General features: G+C 36.9%; 2 protein-coding genes and 1 long non-coding RNA gene across 9 annotated transcripts in view; 2 read left to right on the top strand and 1 right to left on the bottom strand.

Moving 5' to 3' along the window:
- The first annotated feature begins 1,258 nt into the window (after positions 1-1,258).
- On the top strand, positions 1,259-6,078 carry LOC148960116 (uncharacterized). Its single transcript, XM_089108978.1, has 2 exons — positions 1,259-3,968; positions 4,150-6,078. Exons 1-2 carry the CDS (start codon positions 3,108-3,110, stop codon positions 4,900-4,902), a joined length of 1,614 nt encoding a protein of 537 aa, XP_088965104.1. The 5' UTR covers positions 1,259-3,107; the 3' UTR covers positions 4,903-6,078.
- Positions 4,911-11,071, bottom strand: LOC148960115 (uncharacterized). The gene is made up of 2 exons (XR_016143833.1): positions 8,330-11,071; positions 4,911-7,883 (listed from the first exon to the last, which is right to left on the bottom strand). It is a non-coding gene; the product is annotated as an uncharacterized LOC148960115 (long non-coding RNA).
- LOC135686905 (inverted formin-2) overlaps positions 6,306-19,969 on the top strand; it is a 40,436-nt gene continuing 26,772 nt past the window's right edge. For 2 of the 7 annotated variants that reach the window (XR_016143832.1, XM_089108976.1), the window contains exons 1-4: positions 7,013-7,152; positions 7,893-8,018; positions 13,227-13,320; positions 17,688-17,834. The gene's annotated coding sequence lies outside the window, so the exon portion shown is untranslated. Of the gene's footprint in view, positions 7,153-7,892; positions 8,019-13,226; positions 13,321-14,291; positions 15,871-17,687; positions 17,835-17,875; positions 18,708-19,969 lie in introns of those variants that run through there. The other 5 variants (XM_089108972.1, XM_089108971.1, XM_089108974.1 and 2 more) reach the window with 5 other exon arrangements.

The following is a 19,969-nucleotide window of genomic DNA, read 5'->3' as shown; positions in this document are numbered from 1 at the left end:
CAACGCGACACCCATGTGTTTGAAGAAAATTCCATTCCAGCTAGGATTAGATGTTATGGAAATCTTTTGTAAAGAAATCTCGTTTTTAATCCTCAAAGCTAGAACTACCGCTCCCATTATTCTGTGCTTAACTCTAAAAAAGAGAACATGTAGCAGCTATCAAAATTTCTCAGCTAATAACAATATATTTAGAGTATTGTTTTATCTAGTTTATTTGAAGTTATTTAACAAAACATCGCTTTATTTTAGCTTTGTGTTTTGATGTTTGTGTTTTATAATCAATCGTTTCTTGCGTGTTGTCGTTGACGTATGCATTATGTTTTCCAAATTTTACACTTGACAGAAAAAATTACCATTCTTTTCGAGCTCTTTCTTTAGAGGATGTGATTTTCCACATTTGGTATGTTTTTAAAAGTTATAAATTGTTAGTTTAATATCTAACTGATAGGGGGTGCTGGAACAGTTGATAGATGCAGTGACAGCGGGGGCGGAGGGTGGTGGGGGCTCAGCCACCAAATAATTTCCACAGAGTACTAAAATCCATATTTCTTTGCATACAGAAAAAGTTTCAATGCCAAAACATCATTATGATATTTCCAGTGCCTTGGTCAATTGATTCGTATTGTACTGTATTACTGCGTAAAAATGATACTGTATTTGGGGTTTTATATCTTTATAGTTGGCTGTAATGTCGTGTATTTGCATTAATCAGGGATGAAATATCTAGAAGCCGTCCAGTTATGAAAAGGAGAACACTTCAATTCAAGTAAAGTACCCTGCTGTTCGTTTGTGAACACAGCCTTAAACCCAATAATATTCGATAGATATTTTATCCCCTTAGTTATATTGTTTGCAGTTTATTGCATAGAATGTTTATTCAATATATAGGAATTATTATTGTGTATGGATATGTAATTAATGCAACTGTTTTTAGTAACTAAAACACTTTTTTAAATAAAATATCCATGTTTCACGGCAACAAGGTCCCTGTATCTGTTTCAAGCTGTTTCATAATAAAACGTTTCGTGATTTGGGACCGGCCTATTCAACGAAACTTTTTAACGTTTCACTAGCTAAAAGTTTATAGTAGCATAACCTCAACGGCAAAAGGAAATTGTTGAAATCGCTTGTGGATAGACTTGCTTATGAAAAAGGTTTTTTGAATAATGTCTGAAAAACCTGATTTTTTAGTTCACATAAGAATTTTCAGACAGGTCAAAGATCGCGTATACAAAAAGACAGTCAATAACATTTTCGGACAGCCTTTTGCCCGTTGATAAAAACACCCCAAGTTGTTGCGTGTAATGTTTATTGGCATACGTAAAAATTGATTTCAAGTCAATCTGAAACCTACCTACTTTATTTAAAAATTAATCAACCGAACGTTTGCCAAGTCCAAAAGTGTCTGGCAAGAAGAACAGTGTGACAGTAAAATTCATCCTATAGGGGCACGTACTTCACCTGAATTGGCATTTTCAAGAGCACTTTTTGGGACACGGTACCCCTCCCGGTTTCTGAGTCTCTAATTGCAATTTCCTCTCTGCAGACACTGTATGATATTTTTTTCAATCTATTTTTAGTAAAGATGGAATGCGGCGAGCTGGTTTTGAAGCAACCTTTACCGGCTCCTAAACCCAAACCTCTCTACATTGAAATCCTCCATACACTTTTTTTAACAAGAATACTATAAACTTTTTCCAGCTTCGATTTTTTAATATTAAGGGAAACATCATCCACACTTGAATAAAACCATCCTTTTATAAAATTTGAGATGCCAGTTCTGAAATTCCCCGTTACGAACACCCCAAAAAAGGCAACTGTGGGTTTTCAGATTGCTCACAAACGTCTCCCTCTAAATAATTTTTTTGGGAAAAATCTATACATTCCCCTTATTCTAGACTCCTGTTTGTTATTTTCGGGCCTAGTAAAACGTGATACAGTCGACTCCGCTTATAGTCACACTAAATGCTCTCCAGAAAAGTGTCACTACCTTATTTAGTACCCCCCCCCCCCCAAAAAAAAATCACTGATGCCAAAATAAGTAAACTTGACAAAAAAAAGAGATTTTCATTTATTCATTGGTCGTTCCATACTTCGCATCAAATTAATATTCACAGTCACACCATATATCTTCTAGTCTCGACGAATCCGAGGAAAAAGATTTAATGTTGATCAAGCACGAGCCATGTAAGAGCCTTGTACCAAAATTACCAACCGTTGGTACTCAGAGGGATGAAGTCGATATTTTCGAATGTTTGATTTCAGAAGGCGACATAGCCCTAGAATATATTTAAGAATCAATAACTGATGAAGATGACGATGGCAATATTGATGTAGAAAGCTGATTTTTTTCGCAAATAACAAAAAATTAGTTTACCAATATAAATGGTTTTCAATTAAAAAATATTTATTACGCCCCCTCTCTTATAAGCCCCCCATTTTAATTGCTGAAAAACAATGAGCCCCCGGGGGCTTGAAAGAGAATATACGGTATAAGCGGAGTGTGACATTAAGCGCAGTTAACTAATACAGCTAAATAATTGGAAAAATAAGTTTTGTGGCCCTATAATGGAAAAGAAACTGTTTTCAAGCATTTCAATAATAATATTCAATGTTGTCTTCCCTCCTTTCTTAAAAATGGCTTCAATGCTAGAGCACGTTCGGTGACGTTAGGTTCGATGGAGAGAAGGGGTAAAACAATGCAAAAGCAAAATGCCAACTATGTACCGAAGTGTGATGTAATCAAATAGAGTACGAGTTGTGACGTCATCAAATAGAGTAGGATGTATGACGTCATCAAATATCTATTTTCAAAATTTCTTAATTTTGTCCACCCAATCTGAGGAACGGCATAAAATGCCTCTCAAACTGCAAAATTCAGGTAGATTTAATCAAAACTGGGCGAGATATGGCAAGTGAAAGAGAGGGATACTGTTATTCCTGTAATACAGCTACTCCAAGCGCTAAGCCTCGCTCTTACCTGCCTCGTTTGCGCATTTCCTTCGCCCCATTCATTCATTCATGGTATACTTCTCAACCTCCTTGACAATTACATTCCACTAGTACTCTCTATTTACAGCGTTGTCTTTCGATTGAACTCATTTGCCATGTATTTATCTTCAATGATTTCTGTCTGGGTCTTGTTCTACTGCTTTCGCCGTCATCATTATAACAAAGCACCACTCATATGGCTCTCAAACGTTCTATTTTGGAAAAAAAGCAATCCAGATTTATATCGATTTTTACAGACGCATATTACAACTACTGACGAATACCCTGTTGAAAACACTCACTCTATCATTAGAGCCCAAACTGTTGATGGTGATGATGCTTCGATGCTTCAGAAAAAAGCCAAAGCAGTTTTCCAATCAAAAAGATCTCAGCATAATTTTCGCTCCAACTTCACTCCACCTAAGAACTACACATTCAGCCAAAATCAGTTGCAAAGTCTCAAACTCAAAACATCAGAGAAACTTGCTGAAATCTTCTCTTACATATCTATGCTTACTCCTGACTCTGACTTGGATAATTCTCCTCTTGGCAATATGCTGCGCTCTCTCTCAACCAACTTTCCAAATACTTTTCATTTTGGATACCATACAAACAGTCAACCAGATCCATTCATTTGCTGTGATATGCCTGGCTGTACGTTGCTAAATACCAGCGAAGAGTGGCTATTGATAGAAGGATGTTTCCATTCGTTCCATATAAAATGTCTGAAAGGTGCATCATTCTGTCCCATTTGTTCAAGCCACATTAAAACCACAGTTGGCAATCTCGCGACTACTGCTCAAAACAGTATATTTGAAAAAACAAACGTGGAGCAGGATAGTGATGATAATCATGAGGTTGCGGAGGATAAAGAGGATACCGTTGACGTCGATTCAGTCTGGAAGGAATTTGTTGACATGAAGATCGAAGATCTTTCACAAGAAATTGCCAATTTGAAGCCATATTATCCAACTAAGGTGAGTTGCAACAAATTTCAGTATCTTCGAGTATAAACAGATAAACCAAGACTATGCCCTTGGAAGTTACAAGCTTTCTAAATTGTTTGTTGCTGGAACATTTAGTCTTTTACATACCTACTTTATTAAGTATATTTTACCTAGAAATTCTTGATATCTCTTTATAAATATCAATTTTCAGGGTCAACAAAGAGCAAGAACGTCTAACTGCAGTTCTAAGGTCCCAAAATCAAAGCCGCTGCATTGCAAAAAATGCACTCATCTCGTTCGTGGACATAGAAGAGGAAAAGCCGGATTTTGTCCGATGTGTCCGAAAAGTTTATGTAGTGCAGAAGGAAAAGAGTATCCATGCAGATGCAAATGGCATGCGACCACAAATGGCAAAGAAAAAGGATTTAAAGAGGAGGAAGTGAAGGTGCGGATGGTTGGCAATATTGTTGAGTATGTGCTGCCAAGTCAGCTGAGTCAGTCTGGACTTCTGGGACGGGGAGAACACATTTCCTCATGTACAGTTATCTCCACAATCGCCTGTTCTTCTGTTCTCCGCGGTGAGATTCTTCTTCAAGATGCTTTAACAGTTGTTCCAGAAATTGTCGAAATTTACAAGGGAATAATGACGAAGGGAAACAAGCTCTATGAAATTATTAGTGGAAGGGCACAGCAACTCCTATTACCGGTCGAGGAGGTTATCCAATACTCCGAGTTACAGGTGTACATGCCAGACGGTATCATACCCATTGTTGATGTCAGCAATCTGGCAACACATCTGTTGGCTCTTCGCGATTCAACCCCTATTTTGGCATGTGTATTGATTTGCCCACCCGACAAGTCTGTAGCATTGTGCATCCAAAACAACACCATCTGCCTACTGGACAGCCACTATCATTACACAAATGGTGCTGTTTTTCTCTATGCGATAGCAACAACTTTTTAGAATTCTGCGAATACCTGGAATCATTTTTCAAGACATATTTCAACACCAGTATACAGGGAAGTAACCTAATTCCATTGCAGTTGATATGTCGTAACTCCTAACCTTCTATGACGGCACCCATGTACCTATAAGCCTTGCTACCCTTATACTTTCATTTTTTATAAGAACCTCTCTATATGAAACGAGTACTGGGCAGTCAGAAAATGTTGAGAAATTTCAGTACTAAAAAAAATTAAGAAACTATTGAAATTTTGAAAAGGCAAGAGCTCGGAAATTTCTTGAAAATCCACCAATATCCCCTCAAAGTACAGCATTAAATCTTAAGAAAAAATGAATATTGTAATTTCCTTAAGTAAAATACCTTATGTCGTGTTAGATTAAGGTCCGTTTGACCTATATATCTGTTATTACCCCCCAGGCACCGCGGAGCACGGGGTAATGCAAATATTTAGAAGTGAACCACCACAATTACAGCCTTTTTTATTCGGTTTTAGCCATCGCAATTTTTTAAATCCCCCACTTTTCGCAACGCTCCGCGGTGCCTGTACCCCCTGGTAGCTGGTATTCGATTGAATTTTGGAGATTCGCTTCAAATATAAGAAAAACAAAACTGCGTGATATTAAAACTTTTCGCGTTTCTAGAAAAACATTTTTAGAAAGAAACCACTTATACCAATCGAAAGCTGAAGAAAAACTGTGCCTACCATATTTCGCTACCCTATGTGGCCAAGCCTTATTTTCAAGATACAACTCGTTTAAAAAGTATCATTTTTCAGCCAAAAGCCGATCGTCGCATTCGCTTCAAATATAAGAAAAACAAAACTGCGTGATATTAAAACTTTTCGCGTTTCTAGAAAAACATTTTTAGAAAGAAACCACTTATACCAATCGAAAGCTGAAGAAAAACTGTGCCTACCATACTTCGCTACCCTATGTGGCCAAGCCTGATTTTCAAGATACAACTCGTTTAAAAAGTATCATTTTTCAGCCAAAAGCCGATCGTCGCATTCGCTTCAAATATAAGAAAAACAAAACTGCGTGATATTAAAACTTTTCGCGTTTCTAGAAAAACATTTTTAGAAAGAAACCACTTATACCAATCGAAAGCTGAAGAAAAACTGTGCCTACCATACTTCGCTACCCTATGTGGCCAAGCCTTATTTTCAAGATACAACTCGTTTAAAAAGTATCATTTTTCAGCCAAAAGCCGATCGTCGCATTCGCTTCAAATATAAGAAAAACAAAACTGCGTGATATTAAAACTTTTCGCGTTTCTAGAAAAACATTTTTAGAAAGAAACCACTTATACCAATCGAAAGCTGAAGAAAAACTGTGCCTACCATACTTCGCTACCCTATGTGGCCAAGCCTGATTTTCAAGATACCACTCGTTTAAAAATTACTTTGTTTATTGCATCGTTATAGGCCAGAGATGTTGTCTTTTCAGCTTTGAAGCAATAAGTAGTTGAAGCTGCTAGTTTCTCAAACATATATTGACTGGTGTTAAAAAATTAATAATTCTTGCTTCTGTTGATGTACTGAAGATTCTATTAGTTTTCAACGTAAAGCAAAGTAATGCATTTTATTTGTAGATATAATCTTGTATTTCTTGTCTCGTCTCTACGGGTCGCAGCGCAGCAACACACTGCACGTGATAATTGGCCGCCATTTTTGCTTATTACAATTTTCCCCCGTGCTCCATTCATCCACTCTCCCAGCGTTAGTCATACTTGTTTGTGCATACTCTTTTACGTCAACTTGCATCGCACTCTTTGTTGCATTGCGTATACTAGTAGGAACACTTTCACTAAGGAAACCCACCCTCTATTATAGTATTATTTTGAGAACTACACTACGGATTGATTCAGCTTATACATACGTATCTAGACACATTCCTATTGTTTTTTTAGCTTGTTTTTCCTCTTATGTAGAAACTTAAGATTAGCACATTTACATCTTTTATTTGTACAAGGAACTAGTTTAACATATATATATCGTTCTCTACGAATCCTGAGTTAGTGAAGAGTTAGAGCTAGCATTGTGAGCACGTACACTTCGCTCTTGTGAAAGGCTTAGTGTTACAAGTCGTACAACGATATACGTTTGAGAAAACTATATCTGTGTTTATTTGTTGTGTCATTCTGAAGTTTTGCCGAACATTTAGCACGGAACCTGCCGTATTTAGGAACCAATTTACATTCCGGCCATATCTTGCCCAACATTGAACATATCAGATTTTGCAAATTGAGAGGTATTTTATGCCGTTCTTTCAGATTATGTGGCCAAATTTAAGAAATTCTAAAACTAAAAGTACTTTATTGTGCGTGATAACATTGAATTACAAATCCTCTAAGTATTCTTATGTTAGATATAATAATTTAAAGTGTATATGTGGCTGTGTTCTGCTGCTCGGGAAGAAAAAAGTTGTGAGCCTATAAACGGCGCGTGATAAAAAGCAGAGTGGCTGCAATAGAAGTTAAATGTAACTGAATATTTTGATTTAAAGATGCCCCTCGGTGTACTGCTATGAATACATTATTTATATTTTTCACCCATGTTTTTCCTCCCATCCTGTCGTCACAAGGGTTGGTTCTTTGATGTAGTTGTTGCTCCTCTGCTTTGGCTAAATTTACATAAATTTTAATAGTTGTCGCTCAACCATGCTTGTACTGTTACTTATTGTTGCTGTTAATTAATTAATTTTTCTTTCTGTGGAAAAAGCTCCAATTTGTCATTTAAATGTAAAGAGCTTTTTCAAGTATTAAATTGACATTAGTTAAATGATGATGATGATGATGATGATGATGATGATGATGATGATGATGATGATGATGCTGATGATGATGATGATATGATATGATGATGATAATGGGTCTGACGTCAAAACAACAGCAATTTGTCTGCACGTTCTTTTGTTTTGCGCCATTCAACAGGCTATCAAGCAGAATCCTGTCATCTCATTGTCAATGATCTTTTCTCTACCTGAAACAGAACAATAGAAAGTATTAGCAAATGAGTGACAGCGAATCGAATAGAAGAGGCCGGGTCAACTTCTTCTATTGGCAGATTCAAAACAACATTACTGAGTTCGCTACCAGCAAGCAAGCTTTCAGAGCTGTAAGTAAACTTTTGCTGTTGTTTTTCTTATTTCTTATGAATTTTGTTTTGGACTGCTCTGGCAAAAAATCGATGAAAATGTAGCAGATAAGAAACACCGCAATGCGACGAGAACTTCATTCATAATCGCTGATGCAGCTTTCGTCGGTCAAAAATTATTTCACTCAAACTTAGCGGGAGCTACAGCCAAGCTTTTTATCGCACGTGTTACAGCATCCCAAATTCCAGGCAATGTCCAACATTCCAACAGAATTGAACAAAAAAACAGATAATTGTCTAGGTGCCATATTTGCTAAAGTGCTACTCCTTACCCTCGGTAAACAGCGAATAGACCATTATCAACTCCCTGGCATGTATGACAACAAGTAAATTCGTGACCGACAAGGATTTGCTTTCCGTGCAGCATCTTTTCTTTTTCCTGATCTGGTTTCAGAAAAATGCCAAATTTCGCGTTCTGCTGGTTAAGCAATTTTTAATTTCAGCAAGGGAGTAATTTATGAACTAACTTGGATGTTGAAGATAAATTTCTTCGAATCGAACGACAGAAACACAAATTCTGCCAAAGCCGCATGTCCTGAAACCAGCCATGCTGGTGTCCACCCGTGTCCGTTGGACTCTGACGTCTACCCAGGAAAATGTGCCGGGGCTCTTAGGCCACTAATATATTTTGGATTCGGTCGGGGATATTCCTTAAAAACATTTTACAATAACCTTTTTTATTACAAGAAAGTTATGCTTGGTTCTGCAGAAGTTCAGGACTGGATTTTTAAAACCTTAGAAAGTTGGAAAATTTAGACGTTCAAAATTTCAAAAGAAATGGCAAATATCGCAAATTGCTTTTGTGGGCATTGCCCCCCCCCCACTTGAATAATGAATTTCCGCTACCGAAAGCTTCTACAACTCGACAACTCCAAGGAACTACATCCCAGATCGACAACTCTAGGTCATTGTTCTGATGTTTGATAAGCCAGTGCCATCGGGACGAATTGGGGGATTCCAGGTGGCCCGTAATTACCTGTCCAAAATGTCGTCCAAAGACTAGAAACGTCCCTGAATTTTTCAAAAGAAATATGTTTTGAGGACGAATGGTTATTTGAAGGAAGAATGTTTGAAGAGAAAAGCACCTTACCTCTTTTCCTATGAACGTAGTTTATATCATGGACAGGTGCAGTGGCGGATGTTGGGGGCGTGTGACAGCTCAGCGTGGCTGTTTCCTCAGTTGATTCGGCATTTTTGACTGCATGCGCGGCAAACTTGGTGGCAAAATCACTTGTAAGTTAAAGCTGGTGGTACCTGTAAAACCGTAGAAGTCACTTTCAAAACACGACTAATGTTGAAACAGGGCTGTCTGACTTCCACGTAATGATACTGAGCATAATCAAAGGTGATTTCACCAAGAGAAGTCCCAAAATACTTACATATAGAGACTACAAAAAATTCGATATTCCGAGCTTTAGATCTGAAATTTTGAATCATCGAATACTAAACTTTAGAGACTACGGGAGTGTTGATATCTCAGTTAAAAGTCTTTTTAATAAACATGCCCCCATTAAGAGAAAGTATGTTCGTGCAAACGACGGGCCATTTATGACGAAAGAATTACGTAAGGCAATAATGCATCGTAGCAAATTGAAAAATAGATATACTAATAACAAAAATGAGGAAAATCATAAAGCATATAAACGGCAAAGGAACAAATGTGTGAAGTTATTACGTAATGCTAAAAGCAGTTATTTTAGGAACCTAGACTTAAGTAATCTTACAGATAATCGCAAATTCTGGAGAGCGATCAAACCGGTCTTTGCAGAAAAGATAAAAACAACACCCTCCATTACATTGGAAGAAAATTGAGAATTAATTAATGATGACCGCAAGATTGCAGAATTATTTAACAACTTCTTTATAAACATAACACAAGATCTAGGAATTCAACAAGATATAGCTCACATATCAGTTACAGATGGTATAAATGACCCAATTGATAAAGCCATTGAGAAATATAAAAAACACCCAAGTACCATAAAAATAAGAGAAATGTATCCTGACCCACAGCCCTTTAAATTTAGGAAAGTTAACAGTAGGGAAATTTGGTATCAGATAAACAAACTTCATACCAGAAAGGCCTCACCAATAGAAAATATACCTGCTAGGATATTTAAAGAATACTCAGTCATTTTCTTTGAAATTTTACAAAGAACATTTAATGAGGACCTATCTAATATGACATTTCCAAAAGAACTCAAATTAGGAGACATCATCGTTGCATAAAAAAGATGATAAATTCAGTAAGAAAAATTATAGACCAATTGCTACCTTACCGTCAGCATAAAAAATATATGAGAGAATCATGGAATCACAAATTACTCCCTTCGCTTATGGTTTTCTATCCCCACTGCTATGTGGTTTTAGAAGTAATTATAGTACCCAACATACATTACTCAGACTCATAGAAAATTGCAAAAAAGCTCTAGATACTAAACAAACAGCCAGTGCACTATTGATGGATCTGTCAAAAGCATTTGACTGTCTGAATCATGACATAATGATTGCTAAACTCAATGCTTATGGTTTTAGTAGAAGCGCCTTGAATTTCACTTTATCGTACCTTAGCCAGAGGAAACAAGGAGTCAAAATAAACGGCTCTTTCAGTGAATGGAAAACCACGAGTGTAGGTGTGCCACAGGGATCAGTTTGGGGACCTCTCTTGTTTAATATATACATAAATGACATGTTTATGTTTATATAAAATAGCCAAATATGCCATTATGCTGATGACACAACGCTATATGTCATCCACCAAGATTAAAACTTGGCAATATTTAAGAAAAAGATTAAAACTTGGAAAGATACAAAATGCAACTGCAGACTATGCAAAGCTTACGTTGCGCAGATTGGATTCTTTAAATAGTCATCGAATAATTAAATAATTTTATCTAATGAGTCATCCTTTTAATTTTGTACATTTCCTATATTATTTTATCCATTCATTGTAATTAATTTAAGATTTGTAAATGTAGTATAAATAGTAGGCTTTAATTAGCTGTTATATTAGCTAAAAATGTTTGCTTCGCCTACTGTAAATAATTTTATAACTAGAAATAGCTCTTGCTAGTACTGCCCGCAAACAATTAGTTCCTTGATAATGATTGTTTTGAAAATGTAGGTCAGGATATTCGAAGAAGACACCATCTTGGGTTTTCACAATTCTATAAAAACAGCTGCTCTAGTTGAAGCTAAACTATTCTTTTTATCAAGAATTTTTGGTTTTCAGTTTGCCTTTGATTTAAGTCCAACGCCCTTTTGAAAATCATGAAGTTTTTCGAGGGTTTGACATTTATTTTTCGATAATCACGACAATCATAACTTTTGCTCGTACGGTCTCGAGTTTTTGGGAGAAAAGTGTGGCATTCGACTGGTTTTGATTCCCAAAACTTCGAATCAAAACTTCCATCCATTGTGGAGAACCGAGCTGTGATGCAGCACCGTTTTCGTGCCAAAAAAACCGAAGGCCTTTAAAAGAGTCTTGGCAGAGCAACGCTCCGAAGATAATTCCCTTCCGCACAAAGAGGTGGCGGTTAACGACCTCCTCGACAAAGCCGATTGATTGACAATGAAATTGATTGACAGTTGTCATGGCAGCAGAAAAGTGACAAAATCTGCTGAAAAAGTGCTGACAACATGAACTGAAGCTTCCATATGCTACTTATACGCGGGGCAGACTATAAGCCCTTCACTCGCGCGCTATCGCGCGCGAGTTGCGGGCAATAATAATAATAATAATACTTTTGACAGTTTTGCTCTGGATAGCCCCCCTCCTCCTGAAAATGATTTTAGTGCCCCCCAATCCCGCCGTCGTCATACTTGTGGATAGACAATATCAAAGAAATTTACTCATCTCGTTATGTATTGCAACCAAAATCCTCAAGTCCTTTCCCTTTAAAATATTCTGTTTACGCCACTGGATTCCTTAAGGGATATGAATTGTTAATATGAGTGCTAAACGTAACACCATAATGTTTTGGTTATCTTTACCGCGACATATTACTGAGGAGGTGAGGCGTGATTATGACAAACGCTCGAACTCTCAACGCGCCAAAAGATATCTAAATTCCGTCCGCAAGTTATTTAGAACATTTTAAGATACAAATTATGAGCCCAGATTTGAGGAAAAATGATTTGAGGATACAGGAGTATTTTGGCTGGCTCGATAGTTTGTGGTCTTGACTTTAGTTGTGAAAATATATTTTGGGTTCTCCAAAAATTTGATTTAGACGATATTCGGAAGGAACGTCGTTGTCTTTCTGTTATTATGAGAAAATTTAGGGGGTATATTGCCCAAACCTTTGAACCAGCCCCTCCCGTTTGTTCAACTATAGAGGGCCCCCAGGTATCTAAAGCCACTTAACGATGCTTTTGAATTAGGGAATTTATTATTACGCGTGAAATTAATATTGTCCGTCTGTTGTAAACTAGGTGTCTCTTGGCATAAAGATGATCTTTGATAAGAAGATTCTTTAAATTTCTCGTGGTCTCAATCGTTTTTCACAGAAACGTCATTAAGCCTAGTTGGTGGCTTGAGGGTCTCCTATAAAGAAAACATCAATGGCCATTCCTTTTTTCAAATGTCATTTCATGGTAGTTTTAGCACTAGCAAATCCCTATTAGATGCCTCGATTCGAAGTTAAGGAAATTTGTCATTCCCTTGAAATATTTATACTAAAGTAGTATCCGTCAAAATAAATTATTTCAGCGAGTGTATTTCAAAATATTTGTCAGAAAAGTGACAGAGATTACTGGACAAGGTAACTTTTCAAGATTGTGATATTGAATGTAAACCTCGAAAAACTGGGCAATGCATTTGCCACAAGCTTGGGGCTAGTATATTTAGGGGTACATTTTCGAAAGTTTATTTGTCACAGTTATGTCTGCTTCTTCGTCATCTAGTCGTAAATAAAAAACACGAGCCTACTTCAGAGAAGGCCTGTCTGTGATTTCCTATTGCGGACATATCGCTTTTGCAGGTACAATGTATGTCATGGTGATTAATTTCTATAAGCAGGTGAATAAAGCCTCACGTTCGTTTTTATACATTATTTTCTCGATGTTGAACAATGTGTAACCATGGATAACGGCTTGATTTTTTGCATTTGTAGCAGTATTAGTAGTGGGCGTTGCTTTCGACTCGTTAATTCGTCATTTCTCTTGTAGGCCACCGATCACGCTTGTTTGATGAGAGGAAGATGTCAAACTTGCAGCTAATCCTGAATTAAATATTGGCCACTTTTTGGTGTCAGTTGTTGCAGTAAGTATTTTAACAGGTTCTGTTTTCTGAAACATAAACATTTAATTTAATGTTCTCTTTGTAATGAGTGAAAAGGCCTTAAGAAGAACGTAAGATCAAACAATTTATACATAACCAACATCTTTAGTACAATTATCAACTTTAGGGATCATCGTTATCAATCATCCAACATGATCATTCGTCATCCGCGTCGTCAATCATATCACCATCAATCATTAATCATAATCAACTATCTATCGTTATCATCATCTTCTTTGTCATCAAAATCAATACAATATACAATTAGTCATCACCCTCATCGTCAATCACATCATCATCAATCATTAATCATAACCAACTATCTATCGTTATCATCATCTTCTTTGTCATCAAAATCAATACAATATGCCATTAATCATCACCCTCATCGTCAATCACATTATCATAAATCATCATTATCATTTTTACCAGCATCATTATTCTCACCATGAAATGATTGGCAAACAGCCGTTCTCTAATAACTGTTAGGTGTTTCTCGCCATTTGAATACCAGTACGCTACCAGATCTCTATACGATAGTGAGCAAATGTTTTTTGTTTATTTGAATCAGGCTGCGTATTCTGTAATTGCAGGTAGTAATGTTCTTAGTAATTATTTATTTTTTCAATAATACCACCACCAGATTAACAGCATTTCCAGTTCTTTCAATGCCAGTGTTCGTTTGTACTGTGAGGGATGAAAGAATTTTATGGATGGCTTTAAAAACAGCTTTAGTCATACCGTTTATCGAAAATTCTGTAACTGTCAGATTTGATGCAGTTCAGTGATGCAGTTAGAAAGTATTTGAAGTTAAGGTAATCATACCATGGTGGTTTTTCATTTGCAATATTGGTAGCTGTTCAAGAGCTTCTTGTCAAGTTCTTCCTTTTTTCTTTCTTTCCACTAGAAATTCCAGTTTCCAGACGCATAAAATGGTTTTTTTTTAGAAATTAAATTGCCAAAATGAATGCTTTTTGAGAAGTCGCTTTAACATTCTTAAATGAAAAAAAAACTGTCTTGAGATTTATTATGGGTTTTTGATATTTTTGCCAATTTTTTTCAGTGTCTAAAGCTCGCGTGGGTACCTTAATAGGTTTTTAAGTACGGGAATTATTGGTGTAAGTTTTTGAAATATGTGCGGAACTGTGGGTTCCATTTGAAGAAACATGCTGAATAATGAATACCATTTTGCGAAAAATATTGCAAAATTGTTAGGGGGAAAATTTTGCATTAACAAGATGAATGTCCAGTTAGAATATGTGTAATATTGAGATTATTAAGCAAAGGACAAACAAAATTTGTTTGCTGATTTTGTTGTGTCTCAAAAAACGTTATTTGCTTGGCGGAATTATGGGTATAGTTTTCATCATGTTTGCGGAATTATGGGTCACGTTTTTTAGACACGTGTAGTCCAAATTTCAACCCAAAATGGCACGTCCGCGCCAAAAAATAAGGCTTAGTTATCCCCCCTCCTCAAGATCTCAAAGTAGCTTAAATATGTTTTTCTAATTTGGCAGCAAAATATTCTATGGTGCTTGCATTTTTTACTATTTTCAAATGCTGCTGACCATCGCTTAACATACCCTGGGTGCCAGAGCCTCAGAGAGTCAAAAGAAAGTAAAGAGTCGAAGGGAACAAGGACGGTGGAGAGGAATTGCTAAGAAGATAGGGCGAGGGAAGGTCTCTGAGGCTCTGGTACCCAGGGTACGCTCAACGCCACTCAGAATCACTGAACAGCCCCCTTGTTCGGGAGACAAAACCTTCAGTCCTTTGTTTCGAAACAATATCGTCTTAAACCAATCAGAGGGAACAGCCTTCGCACAGCTGTTTTGTCTGGAACCACCCAACTTCCCGCCAGGACTTTAAGTGATAATGCGCATGTGCAGTGACCCTGAAACGGGGCTAGTGCATGACGGGCATGATTCATCTCCCGAACAAGCCCTGCAAAAGTGCGGTTAATGTTTGATAGAACAACTCCTGACATTTGAATCTTATGTAACGAGAGAAAAAATCATCGTGATTTTGTCTCTGTGTCAAGTGAGATGGGATTATGGCTTGTATCATGGTTTCACGCTACATAAACTTTTAGTAAATATTCAAGAGAAAAACTGTTCATTAAGATTATATCACGTTAACTCTATCCCATTTCGCGACCAATTTGAGTCCATGATAAATTTCCGAACATGCTATTCTGGAATGCCAGACGCTATTTGAATCTAAATAGGCTTCAAGTCTTTCGAAATGGCGAGTGTTTGACTGATAATCCATAGGATTCCGAGTGATTTACCAGGCTCTGTATTCCTTACTGTGAACTGACCCATGAATCTTTACTGGCCTCAGATCATTTTGTTTTCAAGCGAGTTTCGTCATATGTTTCGCAATATCATATTGCGTTAACGACTCGCAAAATGAGAGCATTTGCTACACATGATACACGATAACCTGTACGGCAGATAGGAGGAGGCTGCACTAATCTCAGCTTTGCCGTCAAGACATTTTAGGATTGAACTGGACTAACTTCGCTCTATTTTTGTAAGTATTTCTTGCAAAATACTGGAATCAATGATATTAACGTTGAATAATTCGTTTGACTATTCTCAAATTGCGCCATACACTAGTTAGGGATTTGAAAGTTGTCGCCTTTCTCGTTTTTTATTGGCAGCTTGCAGAAATATACAAACAATTTTGCAACATAACCAGGCGGGGTGTACCTTCAGGTTTTGGTACTGCAGCGTGAATGGATCTGCATGGGGAACAGTGAAAGATCTTAAACATTTTTATGTTGTCTGCATAATAAAGCTACTGTACTTTTCCGTCAATTTTGAATTATGGCCCAACAAAACGTTGTTGTTGTTGAATCCTTTTAAAAAGCTGCGTTTTGGCCGTCTTCCCTGAAACTATGCGTATAAAAACAGTTGCGTTTTCCACTCAGGAAAGCGTTTTTAAAATATTGCATTTTCGATCGAAGATTTTTCATATTCATGCAGAAAGTATACTAGAACGCATAAGATAGTTGTATTTTCATTTTAAATTTTTCGTGTATACATGGCCCAGTTTTTATCGTTTCAAGGGTCCTCCAAATCTTCATAATAAGACGGTTAATCACATCCTTTAAACCTCCGGGAAACAAATTAAATTGCCGTTTTTTATGTTTTGATATCAGTTATAAAGTTATACTCAGAAATTTTAGCATGTGATTGACTTTTCAAATTTGCCTTTTTATCATTTTGTCATTTTATCATACGTGAGCTTCACTGAGCAAACAAGAAAAGCGGGACTTTCACGTAGAAGGTTAAAGCGACACTCATCAACCTTGCTTTGTGCTCGTACAGTCGAAACCCGCATAATAGAACCTATGTTTTTTTCTGGCAGCCTGAATAGGTTCTTAATTAACAGGCTGCTATTCTAAATTCCAGTCTAAAAGGTTCTTAACAAGGCTCTTATATACCTACAGGCCTTGCATACATTAACAATGTTTTCCACCGCAAGAATTTTAATGGACACACTTAAACCAGCTTTGTTTTTCGTGTTAAATTTTAACCAATAAAATGAATTTGTGTTAGGTTGTCCAATTAGAATGCAACATAGCTACCATAACCTGGTTTACTCTAAGCTGGTTTATTTTGCCAGTGTGAATAGGGTGTAAAAATACAATTCTAAAAACCCTTTTTTCTTATATATATATATAAGAACCTTTCCAAATTTCAGCCTCTTGAGGGTTCTTAATTATGGGGTTGAAAAAATTAAATTTAAGCCTCAAGGTTCGTCTAAAAACAGGTTCTTTTATGCGGGTTTCTACTGTATATTGTTTCGTTTCCTGCAATGTTCTCTTGATGAAGAAAAACAGTTAGCAAATATTTAACTTTTTCTTAAGAATGAGTTAAAACTGATTTTAGGCTCCGAATTAAAATTTTTTTGAATATTGAAGCTCAGCGGAATAAAATGCTTTGATTACGAATGAACATACAGTAAACCGAGATGAATAAAAACGAGTTCACTTTCTTGGATTCCACGATTCCGAAAATTGCGCCGTTTGATATAACGAGGCCCTTATTCAAAGGTGGCGATGATTCTAGGAAGGCGTTTAATGCGGGGGGGGGGGGGGGGCTCGTTTAATTTGATGTTTACTGTAGGCCCTGTTTGAAGGAAAGCGTTTCTATGCATGGGAAAAGAGGGTTGTTTTGCTTATGTAACAAGCAATTTTAGAAGCATCGTCAAAAGCATCATCAAGGACTCTGTCATATCCTGCCAAAGTCAATTGAAAAATAAAACCGATTTCATTTGCCAAAAGATCAAGTTTATGGGCTCGTCTGATTTGCTTCTGAATTAAGATCCCTTTCTTTTTTTAGACAGAATATCTACAAAGATACAATCCGTTCAAGGCGAGAGGTTAACACATTCTGCACACATTCTACGTCATCAGACGTTTCATAGAGGCACTTGTCAACTTGGCCCCACTTGGTCAGAAAATAAGTTCGATCATTGACACTGCATCTGTAAGTGAAATCTAAATGCAAATGTGTTTTCATTTATTTGTTATAAATATATTGATAGAACAGGAAATGCCCGCTCCTATCCTATCTGAAAATTATTGGAATACTGTAGTCGTTGAAATTCCAGAGCATAAGAAGAAGGAGTGATCTGTTATAAACAGAGTTCGCAATCGTTTTTCACAGAGTTTGCTCAACCTCTGCCTGTGCCGTCGGAACGAAAGTCATATTGGGGGAGGGGGACTGCCCATTGTATTGCTCTAGCCATCCCCGGTTCCCGAGTGTCTATATCAGGAAAGCGAATGAAGGTTTTGCAAAAAAGATTCACGAAAGCTTCAAACTCTCGATCTAACTACCAATTTATGAAAAAATTTCGGAAGAAATTTTTTCGTTGGAGTGGCCCTTTGATAAGTTTCAGGAAGCGGCTTCTGGGAGGGTGAGCCATCGATTTCGCTACAGCCCCGCTTACCCTGGACTCGAGCATATGTTGAGATGTTGAGAGCTTCCCTCCTGAGCGTCTGCTATTCAAAAAGATGTATTCGAAATACAGTGATTTGTGTTGCTACGTCACCGCCTACGGCGTTTCTTTATCCAAACATTTAGACTTACAATTTCAATAGAATTATTGTGGTTAATGCTATGTTATATGACCACAAAATTTTTGAGATTGCAAACAAGTTGAGTTTTTATTAGCCTTTCCGCGTGCTAGTCGAGTTTCAAAGTTGATTGGGTAGGGGAGCCTCACATGGCTTAGCGAACGTGAATTCGTCAGGCTAATGTTTTTAAAACGTCAACAATCCATCTTCCTTGACCGTCTATCAGCTATTTTGACAATTTCATTTTATCAAAGAGTCTATTTTGGGCGGAGATGGATCTCAGGTAAGAAATTTCACTGCATAATGCATATCGAATATAATATCTCGCATATTTATTCAATGACTTTTATATTGTACTATCCTCTTTGGGCTGGGCTTGATTGTCTTTACTGTAAAGTCAGGCAAATGGAATTATGCCCAACAATGTTTGTCGAAGTCGCTTATTAATTACGAAAAGGATTTGAGCGGAATTGACGTTACGCCAACACTCTTCAATAATGGCGTTTATTGTTCTATCTATGTTCTTAGCAATGATCCATGATTGTAGAAATAGGTCGGTGTTTCATAATGGCAGCATTGAAGGAGTTGTGTAGAAGTAATAACGGTGAATGTATGTAAATTGTACCAGGAAAATATTTTTTTAATAAATAACGAGCATAGCCCGTTATCAAGTCAAAAATTTTAGTCATTTATTTAAAAGAAATTTTCCTGGTACAATTTACTTACATTCATCGTTATTATAGCATTATATTGTACCGCACGCAGTATATTTGTGTAGAAGTAGAATGCAATGCCACCAGGGAAATAGAGCTAGGGGGCTAAAGGGGCTAAGGGGGCTAAGGGGGCCGAGCCACACTTGTAAATGCCAAAAAGTAGCCTTTTCATACATTTTGCCATTATTTTTGAGAAATTTTATGCAAGGGCCCCTTTTACTTTTTATAGCAATAATCCATCCCTGTATGCTTAGAGTGAAAAACAGATGCTGTTGTAGTTTTATGCATCTCTCAAAAGAGTTCCATCCTTTGTCTAATTTATATTTTCAACGCAACTCTGTTTGTTTCAAGTGGCTCGTCACTTAGAAGGAATGTTATCTACTTTGAAAATTATCGTATCCCACCTAAAGAGTTATCCCACCTCGCAGGCGTAAATATTATTCTTCCATTCACCGTGTATCCGTCAGCTGGTACGTTTGCACCATCACGGGTAAACAAAAATAAAACGTTTTCGCTAAATCTTTTTGGAAACCAAATCGTTTTTAGAATAATCATGACATGAATTTGCTTTTGTTAATGTTACCGTAAAATCTCTTTTTAGCCCCCCCCCCCCCCCGCCTGGAGGGCTTATTGTTTTTCAGCACTTCAAAGGGGGGCTTAAAAGAGAATTTACGGTATCTCAATAATTTTGTCACCTAGCAGTTGAATAATCATGCATTTTGTGACACAGAGATGAAATTTTAAAAGTACACAATTTGCTTTCGAAATAAGACTTTGAAATGGCCTTTTAAAAATATTTGAAATGGCCCTTTTTAGCAGCTTAGCCGTTAAA

The sequence above is a fragment of the Rhopilema esculentum genome, chromosome 6 (assembly GCF_057945365.1).
Source record: "Rhopilema esculentum isolate cy_ngs chromosome 6, ASM5794536v1, whole genome shotgun sequence".
Classification (NCBI taxonomy): domain Eukaryota; kingdom Metazoa; phylum Cnidaria; class Scyphozoa; order Rhizostomeae; family Rhizostomatidae; genus Rhopilema; species Rhopilema esculentum.
Note: the sequence above shows the minus strand (reverse complement) of the source record. Positions and strands in the feature narration are given on the sequence as shown.